At 32.9% G+C, this 17,692-nt stretch overlaps 1 protein-coding gene across 1 annotated transcript; it reads left to right on the top strand.

Annotated features, from left to right (window-relative positions):
- The first annotated feature begins 2,933 nt into the window (after positions 1 to 2,933).
- On the top strand, positions 2,934 to 15,724 carry LOC128190095 (twisted gastrulation protein homolog 1-B-like). Its single transcript, XM_052862005.1, has 5 exons — positions 2,934 to 3,093; positions 4,027 to 4,251; positions 5,227 to 5,427; positions 13,241 to 13,436; positions 14,332 to 15,724. The coding sequence occupies exons 2-5, from the start codon at positions 4,035 to 4,037 to the stop codon at positions 14,528 to 14,530; spliced, it is 813 nt and encodes a 270-aa protein (XP_052717965.1). The 5' UTR covers positions 2,934 to 3,093; positions 4,027 to 4,034; the 3' UTR covers positions 14,531 to 15,724.
- Positions 15,725 to 17,692: the final 1,968 nt, after the last annotated feature.

Raw genomic sequence — 17,692 nt, 5'->3', positions numbered from 1 at the left:
ATGTTTTATTCATATTTTTATCGGTATAATTTTTTTAATGTTCATCTATATTATACGATATATCAAATGATAGAGTTTTACCCCCCCCCCCCCCTTAATTTCTGATTTCTTATTTTTTTTTTTTAGTCTCCAAGATGATAAATTTTGGGGAAAGGGACTGTAGATTGGCTCCCTATCGAAATAATAAAAATATATATATTTTATTTAGTCGGTAGAAAGCTAGCCTCTAAAACGTGTCAGAAATGTAAGTTATAATAAATATATCAATCAAAAAAGATGTAAAAGACAGGGAACGCATTCACACCATTTCTTAAATCATTCATGCTAAAAATAAATCTTGATTTATTTCGGAGAACGCGTTTGAAGCTTTATTTCACTTTATATGTTTGTGGGAAAACTCTTAACATTTTGCAGAGTGGAAGCCTTGTCTAGGTAAAAAGACAGACTTTTTGAAAAATAAGCAAAGAGTACTAGTCCCCCTCCCCTATTCATAAAAATTGGGGGAGCCATCCTTTTAGACCCCCTTCCTCCCCATACCAAAAGGGACTCAACCTACATGTATAACATTTCTCTCGCTTGTCCAATGTTATATACGTAATATGATTTTTTTTTCTCTTTTTGAATATCAACATTATTTGAATATGAAGGTTGTGTATATTAATTTTTGTAAGAACATTAAAGTATGCCATAATAGGGTTTTTTTGACAAATGTACATAATCACTTTTCTTCATCGATTTAATTTTAGTTTAAACAATATCTTCAATAATTATCATATATGAGTATACTTCTAAATAATACAAATCATTGATAAATAAAAAAAATATTATGAGTTGATAAGATGTTCATATCTAAAAAAAATTTCTATATATAATTTCTTGGTGGAGATGTTGGCCGGAATAATACGTGGCTTGGCGTATGGACTACATCAACCGCCAACTCTATGATTTTGGAATATTAAAAGTCTCTTTTTTCTTCTCTTTTTTTTTTACAAGGGAAACTCAACAAAGAAAACATCTCTTGGGTGAAACAGATCAAATTTAAAGAATAAACATTTCAAAAATGTAAAATCAACCTCAAGATTTGGTGGCGGAAGGGGTAAGAGTTTGTATGTGCCTTTTCCCACTTTTTTTAATGTCAGCTTTTCGTTAATTTTTTGCTCGATTGTCATCAAATTCCATGCATGCTAGTGAGTTTGTCTCAATTAGTAGGTTTAGGTCAGAATATGCAAACAATTTCAATTAGTGTAAGCGAGAATGTTTTACTACGGTTAAGATTAGTTCAAATAGTTGGTACCTTTTTATGAATAAGCATATTCATATACATGTGTAAATTTGGTCGTACAATTGTAAGCGCAAGTTCTTTTGTAAAACGCTATCAAGAAATATAAATATATATTGCCCTGTCTTGTTGCTACCTTTATGTACACATTATAAAACTAATTAAAGTGTCAATCTAATACATGTATATTACGATTAATTATAAATATTTGATGTATGACTAAATTTTTGACTTTTAAAGTCTATGATCATTCATAGTGCTGGATCAAAAAGTTACTTTAAAAAATATTATTTATTTTTTGCTAACGTTTTAGACACGTGAATACCACAGGGGCTTGGTTGTTGGATAATGAATTTCCTAATTATTTATTCCCGAAGAAAAAAATGATTAAAATTGGTAATCTAATGTGTATTTCTGTGTATTGCAAGAAATAAATTCACTGAAATCCCCGTTTCAGTCATGTTAAAAAAGTGTATTCAATGTACATTAAAAAAAGTAAAGGGACGACACTCGCCATCTTGGATTTATAGGGGGTCCTCGTTTCAAGCTGTGTTTTAAACAAGTTCTTCCATTTCTCCAACGATTTCTGACGAGATCTAGGTTGGAAAATATTCAACTGACTTATTCCTATCGTGTGACTACATCTGTACGCTGCATAATAAACACATCGTTCCGAAATGTACTAGATACTTGCCAAACTTATCGAAAGCAACGGAAGTTTACTTTTGAGTGACGTAAATTCTCCATATAATCACTGAGATGTTCCGAAAATGTAAGATAAATCTAGAGAGAGCAAAAATTCCGCGAAAAGTTATCCTCTTGGTTTATCCAATGCTTTCGGATCTCCTCAGTGATTACATGGAGAGTTTGCATCAACTTCCGTTGCTTTCGATAAGTTTGGCGAGTATCTAGTACATTTTGGAACGATGTGTTTATTATGCAGCGTACAGATGTAGTCAGACGATAAGAATAAGTCAGTTGAATATTTTCCAACCTAGATCTCGTCAGAAATCGTTGGAGAAATGGAAGAACTTGTTTAAAACATAGCTTGAAACGAGGACCCCCTATAAATCCAAGATGGCGAGTGTCGTCCCTTTACTTTTTTTAATGTACATTGAATACACATTTTTAACATGACTGAAACGGGGGATTTCAGTGAATTTATTTATTGCAATACACAGAAATACACATCAGATTACCAATTTTAATCATTTTTTTCTTCGGGAACAAATACTTAAGAAATTCACTATCCAACAACCAAGCCCCTGTGGTGAATACCCCCCCCCCCCCCCCCCCCCCCCCCCAAGCGGTTACTGAGCACAAATTCATGTAGCGCCAACGCTTTTTGGAAGAAAAAAGCAACACTCAAATGTTTTTTTTTTCTTTCTATAATTTCTTAGAAAAAGTTCTGGCATTGTTTTTTAATTAGAACTAGCATTTTTTTTTTTAAATGGCTGCAGTGATGGTACGTTAGATTAATTTTGCTGCACATATCTTATCGTCTATCTGAGTCTTTAAATAAGGGACACAAAACACTATTTTGTTCTTTTCACAAGAGACACACAGGTAATCTATTAAAAATCTTTCCGCTGACAATAAACAAGGATTAGGACGAGTAATGACGAAACTGATAAGGCGTATAACTATTCTCGCTGGCCAGCGCAGGTGGGAAAGTCTTTAGCGTGTACGGGAGATAACTGCGTGCGCCTAATCGGAAGTGGAAGGGATACAGGTGCGGGACATTTGTTGTTAGTGGAGCTACGAGGAGGGATATGTTTTACATGCGTGTGTGATGTAGATTTTAAACGCCACAGGTATGTAATTATGGCTTCATAATTCACTTTAAATTGGCACCGCAGCATTTATAATTAAGTTGATTATATAGTTGATAAATGTAAGCACTGCCGAGCAGCTTCGATTTTGGAGTTATGTGAAACTTTTTTTTTATATAGTAGTAAATATCTCTGTTGTGGCTTGATACAAAGAAAAGTTTAGGGTGTGTTTGCTGTTCACACCTTAACAATGGGGGCTCTTTAATTGAAGATTGGGAATGGAGATTAATACATACCCATCACAAATCTCTGGAAAACTTCGAAGTTGACAAAGCTGATCCACTTTTTTTTAATGTTTACAAACATTTCAGAACATGTACGTATTTTAGTGCACCAGATTAAAAAACCTCGTGTCAATGTTTATCACCCTACTAATGAATTAATCTCAACAAATAATGACAATCTTTTCGTTGTTCAAACATGTTTATCTTTCTTCCATCAAATTTATGAATGATTGTATCAAGATGATAAATTCATTTTGATTTGAAATGTATGATACTGAATTTAAAAAAAAAAACATTGATAACTAAATGTCCTCAAAGTAGTTCAATAATTATATCTTTAATCATTTTAAAAATGAATAAAAATCAGCATGAAGACCATGCATGGCTCATATGTTGAATTTTATTTCAAAATTAGAATATTTTAAGTGATTTTTAAAAAAATTTATACTTACACATTAAAAAAATTTTTTTTTATTTTTAAGAATACATAAGTATAATTATTATTTTCAGACACAGCAAACAAAAAATTCATATGCGTTCATACCATTTTAACACCATCAGCATAATTATGAATTAAATTTGACAATCCATGTATATAATTATGACAAAGTCTAGACTGTAGCATCTTTCAAAGTGCGAACATTTCTAATTGTTTTTGCATAATAACATCTTGTGTATTTTAATATTTCAGATCCCACGATGAGGAATAAAATATTCTTGGCCTGTGCAATAGTGCTTGTGGTGTGTGTTTCGTGGGCCGTGTGTTGTGATGAAGGCGTATGTGTTAGTATCGTCAGCAAATGTCTTTTAATCAAATCATGTGACTGTGATATGACCAGTCTAAAGAACTGTACGTGTTGTAAAGACTGTCAACTGTGCTTGTCCAAGTTATACACGGAATGCTGTTCCTGTGTCGGTTGGTATTTTCACTTTTTCTTTATGCTGCTTCATAGTGCGCATATTTTTTTATTCTGTTTATTGAATCGTTAAATGATTTACCCTTTCTTATTTAATATCAAATCGATTGTTTCTTGGTACATGCAAATCATTACATATGAACAAATTTTCCCTCAGACACACCATTAGATTTATCTGTACATAGTGAAGGATTGTACCAATTTTGATGAATATTAAAAGCCACATAGCTTGAAGAAAATCATAATTATAATGGTGATATGGTTAGTATAGTAAAAACAAAAAGAATCTTTGTCATTGTATTGTTAATGGTTATAGATGAGATCTTTTGACATCTTGCACATGTGAGCATTCCAGGGGAGGAAACTGGCATGCTCTCTGCCTTTGATCCCCCACGTTACATAACTAGAAGCACGGAGCAGGCATTGTTAGCCAGGACTTACCAGTAAAGACACACCAAATCTTGTCAATGAATACATTAAAAATTAAAAAAACACACACCCAAATTTACAAAGGATTAGCATGCAGTAAAAATTTTGAGGTGGGATAGAGTGTTGTGGGATTTTGGGGAGTGTGTGTTTTGTTGGAGGAAATCAACATTATTGTGAGATTTTGGGAGTGGATGCTTTCTGGGAGGAAATCAAACTTTGAAAATAATTTATTTCTCTTTAACATGTTCTGTAAAACTCTTTAAGTTGTAAGATAATCTTAAAATCTCTGACAGAGGTCAGATTCTATGCAGAGCACAAGCCTCAGCAGTTATAGTTATACATATACCAGATAAATCTAGTTATTTACTGGCTAGGATGTTCATACAACCAAATACTATGGGGGTAATAATTTACTGTATAAAATGCATGTTACATAGATATCAATTATGTCTAGTATTTGTATATAAATTTGTGTCAAAACAAATTCTCTAAGACCTACGATATTGTTCATCTAACAGGAATTGAATTTTTATTGAAAATAATAGGTTTGTGTCCAAAGCCAGATCCAGATGACGATTTACAAGATGGCAGCACGATAGAGGACTTGCACGACCCTATTCCAGAACTCTTTAATGTGTTAACAGAACAAGAAGATATAGAAAAGAGATGGACAACATTCATATTGCCTGTGCACTTTGATGTCCTCGCACACAAATCTAATCATGGAATTCTTGATCTCTCCAAAGGTAAGGTGTGTCACATAATGGCCATCCATCAGTGTTGAAGATAACAGCTGATTTATAAACAAGGCTCAAGATTCTTGGTCCATATATCTCGTTGGAAGATTTCGCAAATACCCAGGTATCCGTGAAATGGCTATATGTAGAAGTTCAAGGAGATGGTTGTAAATTTTTCACGAGAGAATTTGCGTTATCGGGGAATCAGTACGTTATCGGGATGAGGGGATTGCTTTTGAAATAGACGGTAGTTAGATAAAGTTGTATATGGTAAGGGGATATTGTACCATGTTGACATCTGTACTGTGCAGTCTTTAGAAATACCGGTAGACATTCTTTTGTAGCAAATATGAAAACACATTCAAACATTAATCTTGAATGACAGCTTATTAATTGGATCGAGAATACATTAACTATTTATATTGCTGTGATGAGATTACTTGTTAATAAATGATTTAGTGTTCTTAGATGTTTTAGTGAAATTGTAGTGGAGTTGGGTGTCACTTACACATTAATTAAAAAAAAATCCGTAGTTGCTTATCCATGTATGTTGTATTACATTACAATGAAATCAAGTAATCAAAAATGTTTTCCCAAAGCTATCAGTTTTTCATTAATTTCAAATCCTGTGGCTATAAATTAGTAAGAAGACTCTCTCCTTTTGAAAAACCACACACACTCAATTCAGCAGTGCATAAACTTTAAAAAGCAATATTAGATTCATGAAAATCGTTAGAGCAGCATTTAAATACAGGTTCAAGCTTTTAGATGTGAAAAATTTAATTTGTGTAAAGAAATTGATTTTTGGCAAGTTTTACAAAAATCATTATCCATGCATCACATGACCACTCAGTCAGTTTATGTGTGGACAATATGACTCATTTTTCAGAAATTGAGAAACTTGAGGAACTTTTCATGTTATACAATTTGTATGATGAATGGGTCATTTTAGTTGGACGAGCGATGTCAGCCTATAGCAGAATCTTGAATATTTGATTTTTACTATAGTCTGATTGGTTCTTTAAACTGACTTGAATTTTAAAGGTTTCCTCTTGAAACACCTATAGACCGAAAATAAAATGCAATGCAAGATTGAATATGAAACCGCACTTTCTATATACAGTTATGTATATTTTTCTATTTCATTACATATCATATGGAAGGTAATAAATCATTGATATTTAATTTTAAAAAAGAAATCTCCACTTTAAATACATTTGGATCATGTTACCACATTTTCTCGCATAAAGTAAAAGGTTACTAATTTAGCTGTGTGTTGTCAAATAACTCCCACTTACCGAAACATGCTTTAAGAGTACAAATCTATTGCTGTTGAATGACTTTTCATTAATATAATTCCATGATACAATTGTCAAGGAAGATACTATATCGGACAAATTATTTAAAAATCTTACAATTATATAACCACATGTCATTTATATCAGAATAACTGATATCTCGGGATGGCAGGACATCCAATGTCGACTGGTGCAGTTCTTTTGTTGGATTTAGAGATATTGTCCTATTGGCGACATTCTGGAAGTACCAGTGTCGCCAGTTGTGTTATGTTAGATATAAACTCTTTAGACTGTATTTATCACTGTGTGGAATTTTCTAATATTGGACAGTCATTGTTGCTTCTCCCAGACATATCTCTTTTGAAGCCAAAAATTAAGGATTGGGTTGAGCGTTACTTCTTCACCACAGGCAAAGTGAGAATTTTTTTTTTGTGGGTAAGAAGTGATATAGCTTATAGATTGGAAATTTAATGTCTTATTGAGGTCTACGTAGATTGAAAATTTATTTACGAACAACCATTGTGATGTGTGATTTTGCAGATTTGAGCTATTTTGATTTGTTCATTTATGATTATAAGTTCAAAGACAACTGTAGGGAATAAAATCGTGCAATATTTCATGGACTATTAGAAAAACAGGCAATTAAATGTTCCTGTGAGGCCTCTTATAATTATACTTTTTATAGAAGCAAACTATAATACATAAAATGAATTGCCCACAATTGGTGTACTTTTAAATCAACTATTATAATGGTTGTTTTTCTATATATCAGAATTTTTTTTACATTCTTGTCAAAAAAGAGTGACTGTGGGAAAATATGGCCAAAAAATAAAGGGGTCCAACTTTTTCATGAAATGCATTCGACAGCTCTGAGTGACAGAAAGACAAAGGAGGTTTTGACATACAGAAGCAGAGCACAATGTGCTGTATACTGTTTGAGTAACTCCTTATCTTTTTACGTATTACAAGGCCTTGTGTCGTGATCTGCACAATTTCGAACAATCAGCAGTGTTGTGCAGCATGTCAAACATTGAAAACGATATCTTAAGAGAACCAAATTAAGCGGACATTCTAGATGAGTTTAAAGCTTTCAGTGGCATGCCAAATTACTTGAAGGTCAGCACAGTTTTTAATGTGTTTCCACCCGCTAATTTATCAAGCCTTTGTTGGTTTCCTGCTCTTGTCCCAGAATTTTGGGAAGTTTTCTCCGTTGTTTTAAAATTTATTTTCGTACCTGACACCAATGAAACGAATGTGTCTGCATAGAAAAGAAACATAAGCACAGTTTATCAAACATGGATAGACAAAATGAATGGTTTTTAGTGTTCTGTTTGCCTTTCAAAAGACATAACTAAATCAAGGATAAGTAAGCTAGACCACAAATATTTTACTAAAAATGAGAAATTCATAAATTTTGGAACAAATGAGTCAGAATAACTGAAAATTTGTTGTAGGGCATTTTTTCTGAAGTGTGATTCAGCTGAAACAAATCTTATTGCTATTTTATTGAAACAAGATGTACCTGTCATCAGATAACCACATTAACTTAATAACAAGGTAAAACGTATTGTTGCGGTCTATATTCCTTGATCCAGGGTTAAGGATGACACTTCCGTTACGATTTTTGAGAACATTTGCTTCATGCTCTGTGGCCGTCTTTTTCTATTCTCCAGGTACTGACAAGTAACCTATCAGTTTTACAGTGACTGTCACAACCCATATTACACAAGCATGTTACATAGCCATAAACCTTCACATTGTGAGAATTTTGATGGAGTAATTTTTATGATATGCATATTTCGTATGCTTCTTATAAGATTATAGGGAGCAAATTTGTTGAATATATATTCTCTGCAACATTGATCAATAACTAGTATAAGTTACCATAGAAGTTATTTGGAGTTTTATAAAATTGAGAAAGAGGGTGGAATTACGGTAATTTTTGATTACCGACGCAGTATTAAGATAAGTATAGACTCCCATATCAGGTCAGAGCTTGAGATCTCTAAATATTGTGTATTGCATGGTCAGACCAAGTGCCTCTTTTAACAAACTAATTGTTTCATCTCAAAAGATATACAATTGCAGCTTTTGATTGTAATCAAGATATTGCAATGCAACCAACCAAACAACTAGGGTGAGGGTTTGTACTGGTAATCTGTTGTTTATTGCTCTGTTTAAATTGTGGTGTTGAATTGTCCTTACTTGTTACATGTCACATAGGACAAAAGCATGAATTTTTTTATTGAATGAAAATAGCATGGAAGGAAAATTTCTCACCAATGATTAAGTTAACTTGCAGATATTATACATGATTGTACTCATGTTCATCTGTTTATGCAGCTATTTTAAAAAAGTATTATTCTTGCTTGAGCTTTCACAAAAGCTGACAATCTCTTTGATCAACGATTAATTTCAAAGGGATACGCATATACTTTCAGTTCCCTTTGACTAAAATTTTTACTGCAATTAAAAGCATTGGAATATGAGCTTTACATAATTACATGATTGAATCATTCAGATTATTCATTATCCATGAGGACCACACATATAGATTTTGATCCACATGACCATTTTCATGTTGAATTCAAAGTAAAAAGCCATGATATCCTACTGCCTGTTTTGACTTCAATTATTTTTGTACATCAAGCTTTGAATGAGCTATGATATTAAATATGTGGGCTATGCAGACCACCAGAGGGAAAAGGTTACTTGATCGAGGTACCGCAGTATAACTTCTCCTCTTTTTCCAACAGCAAAGGTTACTTGTGGTATATTAGTGCTCTTCTTTGTCCATTAGTAAATGAAGTCCTAGCTGTCTTATTAAGGATTGCCTGATGAATCACATGCTGCTAATTTGATCCAGGATAAACACTTGATTTAGGCTTCGGTCTGGTGGGTCCCAGGTATATATCGTGTTTTTGTGGTATCCTTTTGTGGCAGAGACATGGTTTGTTATTTTTTCATTAGGTTTAGTTGTCAGTTTTATTTGTTCCTCCTGATTTCTTGAGCTGAGTGACTTGTCATTAATTCTACTTACAGTGTATAGTTCAAATAATTCCGATTCTTCTAGGTCTGTGTACGTCTGCTCTATTTGAACCATTGTAAATACATGCATGTATAAATTTCCTTTATTGGTGTAGTAACTTAGATATAACTCTCATACTGCATGTTATAATGAAATGATTATAATAGATCTTTTGGGATTTTTTTGACATTTCACATCCAATGTTTATAATGCAAAGAGGCATATTATCGATCAAAGGAAAGTCAATGACTCAATGTTGCATTTGTTTAAGAAAAAAAGGAATTTAATTTTTCATTCCCATACTAATTCTGAGGATTAATTTTTAAGTTAAATATAATACATATGACATAATTGAAACTATCAATAAGCTTAATTAAATTAAAAAAAAAAAAATTATAACAGTACAGTATGAATATGAAATATCTGCAATTTACTATTTTAGAGATTGCTCTAGTTAAAATAATCTGTGTCCCGGAACAAGCCCTCGTTACTAAATGAGGTCTATAGGACAGTATTATTTTAACAATAGAACATTCTAAGATAGCTCAGACACCTATGGACATGACACCATTTTAACCATAAGAAATCTGAATTGTTCAAAAAGTTTGCCACCAGTGACATGATTCAGACTGTGTAGGTTCCATGTTAAAACAAGGCTGTGAACCCTGAAGACTCTGTGCAATCCTCTTGTAGATTATAGACACGTTTAATGAGAGATAGGCCAGAACACCTGATTAAGCTGCCTGGTTTGATCTTTGGGTGTAATTATGTTGCTGATTGTGTACATGAGTGGTTCTCTGGATTCCGTCCATGTTCTTATCCTCCCTCTCCTCCTCAGAAATAAGGTTCAGGACTAAACATGAAGGATTAATTGTAAATAACTTGCCAAGGCAGGAAATCTTAATTTGCCAACATCTCAAACATAAAACAACCTTTATCCCCGTTAAGCAGCATTTTAGATGAAGGCTGCAGGCTTTTCTATGAATTATTGTGAAATTTTGCCATTATCTTGACTTTGGTGTCTTTTATGCTACCTTTTCTAAAGCATTATTTTCCCAATTAACTGGTAATTTTTAATTTAAGGTGGGGGATGATTAAAGTGGCAAAAGATAATTTTAGCTTTTAATCTTTGTAAATGCATTTATATTGACATTGATAGAATTAACCGAAAATATTTTTAAGGTTTAGAGGCGAATCAAGCCTGATATTCTTATCACAGTATGGAATAAAAACAACAGATCTGGGTTTTTTCGTGACATTAAGATTAATTTTTTGATTGATCGCAAGGGCAGAGGTAGCATTTGTGTAAATTTAGAAAAGATCATCGTGATTGGCCAAGATTCCTGGGGAGTAGTACAGTGCTGATCTCCCGATGTAAATGGTAACATCGCTTTCAGGGGTTTGTAGAGGAAGTGGTATTCTTCAGTGTTTGTAGTTCTGTCAAACACTGCTTTCAAAGGTGGATAAAGATCTCGAGATTTAAAGATCGTGCAGGTGTGCTGGAGGTATTTACCTAAATCTTACACCAGAGAGAAAATTCTGAATCACAGGTGTTCGACAGGGGATTTTGTTGATTTTTTATTGGACTTTTGTGGAGTCTTCTGGTTTAATCTTGGAGTGAAGTGATTGACTCACATCTAAACATGATAGCAGAAAGGAATTCTCTGCATTGTATTATGATCTCTCAGTTCTATTCATTACAGGCCAGCTTTTTTTCTGATATCCGTGAAAAAGGGAACACACATGTAAAAGTGATTTGGCCTTGTGCCTGCACAGATAGGGAAATTATTTGCACAATTTTAAGCCACAAGACATGAATAACTCTTTCTTTCTTTCTTTTTTTCTCCAACACTCGGGATTGTTTGTGTTATTTTCATGGATTATCCAGTTGAATAAAAGACAAATACAAATTTTAAAGAATCATAGTATAGCATGCAGTTATGTGTTAGATCATATAAAATACCCTACATATCAATATCTGATAAATTTTTTCTTTTTTGTTTGCCTATGTAAAACCTTTATTGTGTAGGAAAGTTGAACCTTTACCCCCACCCTGCAGATTCATAATTTACGATTGTGCAACATTCATAGTATGTGTACAAAACCAGTACAAAGCTTTTAATTGAAATATGCAAGATTTAGTTTTCACTCAAAACTGGATAATTAATCACTAGTCTTGTATAATGCTTTACCATTAGAGGGTGTTAAAAGCATATAACAATATGCAGGTGTCGCGTTTATTATTCTCCGAATTTCTCACCTCACAAGTAAGAGGTCTTGAGTATGAAGAGAGAAAAAGCTTTTTGACACGACTTTTCACACTAAATATTTCTAAAACATGCCCCATGACAGTATCATGTTGTAGGGAGGATCCCATCAGGAAGACATATTGTCATTCCAAATTTAAAGACTCCATAATTATTTTTTTGTGGCTATAATAAGAAGACAAGCCATAAATCATATGCTGTCACTTCAAAAATTTCAGCTAGACTTTCATTTGTTTTGGGACAATTTTTCGAAATGCATTGAATCAAAATTGACAAATCAGGGATGAAATATTAAAAAATGTAAATATCAAGGCTATAATATAAGAATGATGGAAGGTTGCATCGATCTAGCCATCACGGAAATAAGGAAAAATGTAAATAATCTATTTATTATGGTAATTAGCAAGCTGGTGCATTTCACACAGGTGTTACAGTGACATAATCTGAGAAAAATCTTCACATAAGGCTTCTCAAAGATTCATTATCATTGGTAAAAAAAATTTTTTATTGTGTACGTTAAGTGTTGCCAGACTTTAAACATTTAATGATATGAGTAATTATGTATTTATGAGGTGGATATATTTCACCCAAACATAACCCCTCTGCCCTTCTTCCTCCTGTCTGATATGGTCTTTGTACTTTCAGACATTGATTTGTGTTCAGTATGCATTAACATTCAGTGCATGTACTGACTGATTATAGAAAATTGAGAAGCTGTCATCAATGATTTATCACTTCTTTGGCAACATTATGAACTGAAAACATTTGCAAACACAGTACCATACATTGTTCCAAACTATATGGGGTTTTGAGAGGCATAAATGCTGGAAGGAAATATTACTTTAATTTAATAATTTACGGGAAATAAAGAACATGCGTAGATCTTAGATGGGATGGGTTGTCTGGACAGCTGGCTGTCAGAAATATCCCTAGTTAACCCCCTTGCGCATGAAGTACCATCTTATTTTAAAAATCTCTGTACTGTATATTGGATTATTTTTGCTCAGAGTAATTTTCACCCTTCTACTCTTGCAAATACATGTAGTTTCACTCCGTCTTGAATTCGCTCAAACGCAGTTGAGTTTTGAGAGAGATAATTTGAGACATAGGAGATCGCCCAGTCTTAAATTCGCCCGCTGACAACAAGGGTGAAATGGGTGAAAATTAAGAAAACTGGGACGAATATTTTTCTGTATACGGTATCACAAAGTATTTTATTTGTTTTACAGACAAGCGACAGGAAGTGACCAAGGACACATATGGGGCCGACCTTAACTGTACGGTGGCCTTCATGTCACAGTGTTACTCCCTACGGAAATGTAAAGAGTCGTGCAAGTCTATGGGGGCCGCCCGCTACCGCTGGTTCCATGAGCAGGGCTGCTGTCAGTGTATCGGAGACACCTGCATTAGCTACGGACTCAACAGGTAGGATTGCAAGCATTTTGTGTTTCAGAGGATTTTTGTGAAATGACAAGAAGCATGATTTTTATTTCTGTTTTTTTAGTAAAAAAAAAAAAAAACTCCAAATAATGTATACAGTTTTATGTTTTTGTTTTAACAAAAATGTAGTTGTATAATTGATTAAGAGTTATCGATAAATTGCGTTTCATTTCTTTTGAACTAGGAGACTTAGAATAGATGATAAAAAAGCATGTTACTTGTTCCATTGTTTTTTTGGCTTATTCAGGTGAACACTTGCTTAGTATGGCGGTTTTGACTTCTGTCAGTAAAGTAGACACTATTCTGATTCATTTTGTTTGAAAGGAAATGTGTTAGCTACACCTTGCTTCTTTGTGGCCAGTAAATGATTTTCAATCAAGCCACAATCAACAGGAAATAGCAATCTTTTAATTGCCCTTCGATTTTTTTTTTTCATTTCAAGAAACTTGGATTGCACAGACATGACTGAGTTTTGTAGGGATTTTGAATATTGGAAAATGTTGGCTAATGGAACAATCGAACTTAGCTTACTCATCCCAAAAAAAGAGAGATTGTTATTGTGATCATGATGTCATAGCCATAATTCAGTTTTGTTACAGTGCCCTATAGCTTTTGTCTGATAAATGCTTACAACATTGTATAATTAAAACAAAGGAAGATATTTATGTGAAGGGATGGTTCATCTGTTGGTTTGTCTGGCAAATTCTTTATGTCATTACGAGATTAACTGCTTATCTTCTTGGGAACATTCTGGCTCCAAATCATGTGGATGCTGTTATCACTTTTGCAGACGTGCACCTGTGCACTTTCATTAGCATATCTCCTTTAAAGTTCTATGCAGGCACAAAACCTTATTAAAATATTGCTGGTATTTTTTTAGTCCCAAATGTTTGCAATGTCCACCCCAAGAGGATGAGGCAGAAAACCAACTGGAAGAAGTGAACAAGTTGATTGAAAATACTGTTGATGAGGAAGAAGACCTTGATGAAGAATTTGATGAAGATGAAGATGAGTTGGATGAGGAGGAGGAGGAGGAAGAAGAGGACAGGGGAATTAATGAATTGAAAACAGTTGGTTAATGACCAGAAATGATAGTCAGACATTTGATAGGGGAATATGGGTGATACATCGATCGTCATAGATATTGGTTGTTATTGAAGAGACATAACATGTCAATTTTGACAGAACTTTGTTCATTTTATAGACTTATTGATTATTTTTATGTTAAACGATGTTTTGTACATGATTTTTGTTAATTTATCACGATATAAAATGTTTTTGTAACCTATATTAGATGAATACAGTATTGCCTACAGTGATGTTGATTGTTCTTAGTCTTCTGTTAGTACATACTGGTATGTACTGATGCTGAATCATGCTGAAAACATGTCTTCTGTCAATATTTTTTCCATGAAATATTCAGCTCTGTAGCTTTTTAATCATGTAAAAAAAAAAAAACACAGAGTTATGGAATTCAATTGCGTTCTTAGTCGAGTCTGAAAATTAATTTGTTAATCTCATGAATAAGTCAATTAACTATCCAAAAAAGTTTTTTTTATATAATGTTAAAGTGATACTTAAAAGTGAAAATATTTACAATACAAGAGAAATGAAAATACAAGCATGTTTTGTATTTCAAAGCAAAGAAAATATTTGGTTGATTAGGTTTAAGTGAAGCAGACCAAGCCAGATGGCACATTTTTTCTTTTGAAGAACCTTCAATAAAGCGGCAAGCTATTTTTTAAACAGTTCTTTGTTAAGATAACTTGTGGATTATTCTTACACTTCCAGCAAGTTGACATGTAATAATAACACACTTTTTCAAGATAAATGGGTAGGTTGTTTTGTTGGTATTAAGTATTTTATGACTTTTAAAAGTCGCCAAGGCCATTTACAGATCTTATACGTGTTATGGGTTTTATTATTGTATCAATGCTCTTGTCATTTTGATAACTTTCATTGAGTTCAATTTACCATTCTTCCGTTGTTTTATTTATACATGATTTTTTTATTTAGTCAGTGAAACTACAATCCTTCCCACCTTTTTATGAAACATTTATTTAACCTCCGCCGGAACAGTTTTGTACATGTTATAATGATTTTTTTTACGTATTATAAGTGGAATGTTCTTGGACTCAATGGTCATTCATTAGGTTTATTATTTAACTATTATTTTGTATTGACCATTTGTCAGGGCATTTCCTTCTTGTAAAATGATTGATAGTGCTTAAATTGGACCAAAGACCAAGTAAATTTGCAATAACATTAAACAAGTCTTGAGTTGATTTTTTAAATGAATAGGATAATGCACCATAAAGTTCAGGGGATACAATTCTTCTTAATGAGGTCAGACAAACATATATCAAAACAAGAAGCAAATCAATAGTGAGCAGAGAAAGAAAATTATGTACATGTATACTGTGGTGTTATCAATATTCATGAAAAGCAATTTTCTTGGATTTTGTTAAGTTGATCCATGAAATTATATGTTCATCGAACTGCAATTTCTATTAACATTTTGTATTGGTAGGGTCATTGAGCACGAATTTATATATTCTTGAAACTGATTTTCACTTAATCCATGAAAATTGATACCCTTGAATATTAATGAAACTACAGTATACCTAAACAATTGCTCTGACCATGTCCTTGATATGATATGTACCTGGACATATTTTTTGGTATCATGAACTCATTTAAAAGGTTTCTATTGTTACAATATTAAATCATTAATTTTAAAAACTTTGGAAGTAAATTTGATAATGTGACCTTGTTAAATTGAAGAGAGGGATTTCATTTTTTTAAATGAAAATGAACACAGTTTAAGATATTTCAGTGGAACTTACTCATGGTTTGGAGTAGTGTTTTGTTGGATACATGTATATTACAACCAAGTTATTTCAAGAGTGAGGCTGTTTTCACCAGCAATTTTGTCTGCAACACCTTTCTCCATGTTTCATCACGACAAAGTTTAACAATTAATACATGTATTGGTTGTGTGGTGCATGGACAGACCTTAATTGTATCATTTTACAGCCTGCTCAGCAGGCAATACATCTTTGCTAGCTAAGAGCTAAACTTGCTCTGCTCCTCTTGATTGGGGATTCTAGGTACATGTGAACAACATCACTTTCAGCCAATCAATTTTGTTTGTATGAATTCTGAATAGATCATAAACACTTGGCTTGCAAAGATGCCTGCAATTAGTATTTAAAAGATATCCACAACTGAAAATTATTCCAAAATTATGTTGTAATTCACAATACAATGCAGTTATGTAAAACCAAAGCTTCGTTGTGGCTATTAGAAGGACCAATTAGAATATGCACTACTGTCTGGTGAATGATACTGTGCGTCCGCTATATCTCCTCTGATATGAAAATAATTGAAATTCACTGAAGGAACTTACTTTACATAAATAGGAGTTAGATGCCTTGTGATATCATTATACATGTAATATTGTTTATATAGAAACAAAAGTCGGAGTAGTCTGTCTGCCAATCTCTAATGTCAGGGCATGTTTAATGAATTTTTCCCTGTATTTGTTACTAGTTTCCTTTTGAAATGATATGTTCCTTTTACCCCTTTGAAGTTTTGACAATTCCCAGTGCAGCCAACTCCAATTTAAGCATTGATAATGCCCAGAAACCTTGTAGGTTTATTATGTCTGATGAAAGGAAATAGAAAGCAGTTTCACTCTCATAAATTCTCTAAAAATCATGTTTGTTTAAGAACAAGAAAAACATTACATTCTTGTTTTGCACAGCAACTTTATTAATATTTTTATAATGACATGTATATTCAACTCTCCTTAAATAAAATGATGACCTTATGACCTGCATATGTTATAACTGTATAAACATAAAAAAAAAATCGAGATGATCTTGCTCGACAGTAAAGTACCAGCAATAAGGTTTTGACGATCTTTCAAATCTTTGAATAAAAAATGAAAAAAAACGTGGAGTCATCTAGACCTTAAAAAAAACACAACATAACACAAACCACTTTCTTGAGTGGTTTTGAAGAGACAATCTTAATGGGAAAAAAAATGAATGCTTATAACATAATTATATAAAAATTAATCTTGCATCATATATCAAATGTGTTAGAGTTACAAAATTAATATCCATATGGTTTCAACATACATTAATTAAATGACACACTGACACATCATATATTGCTTTTTAAATGGTACAACCTGGTTTACCTCTTATAGCAGAGATTGATTGCATAAAAATTAC

This window comes from Crassostrea angulata, chromosome 6 (assembly GCF_025612915.1).
Source record: "Crassostrea angulata isolate pt1a10 chromosome 6, ASM2561291v2, whole genome shotgun sequence".
NCBI lineage: Eukaryota > Metazoa > Mollusca > Bivalvia > Ostreida > Ostreidae > Magallana > Magallana angulata.
Note: the sequence above shows the minus strand (reverse complement) of the source record. Positions and strands in the feature narration are given on the sequence as shown.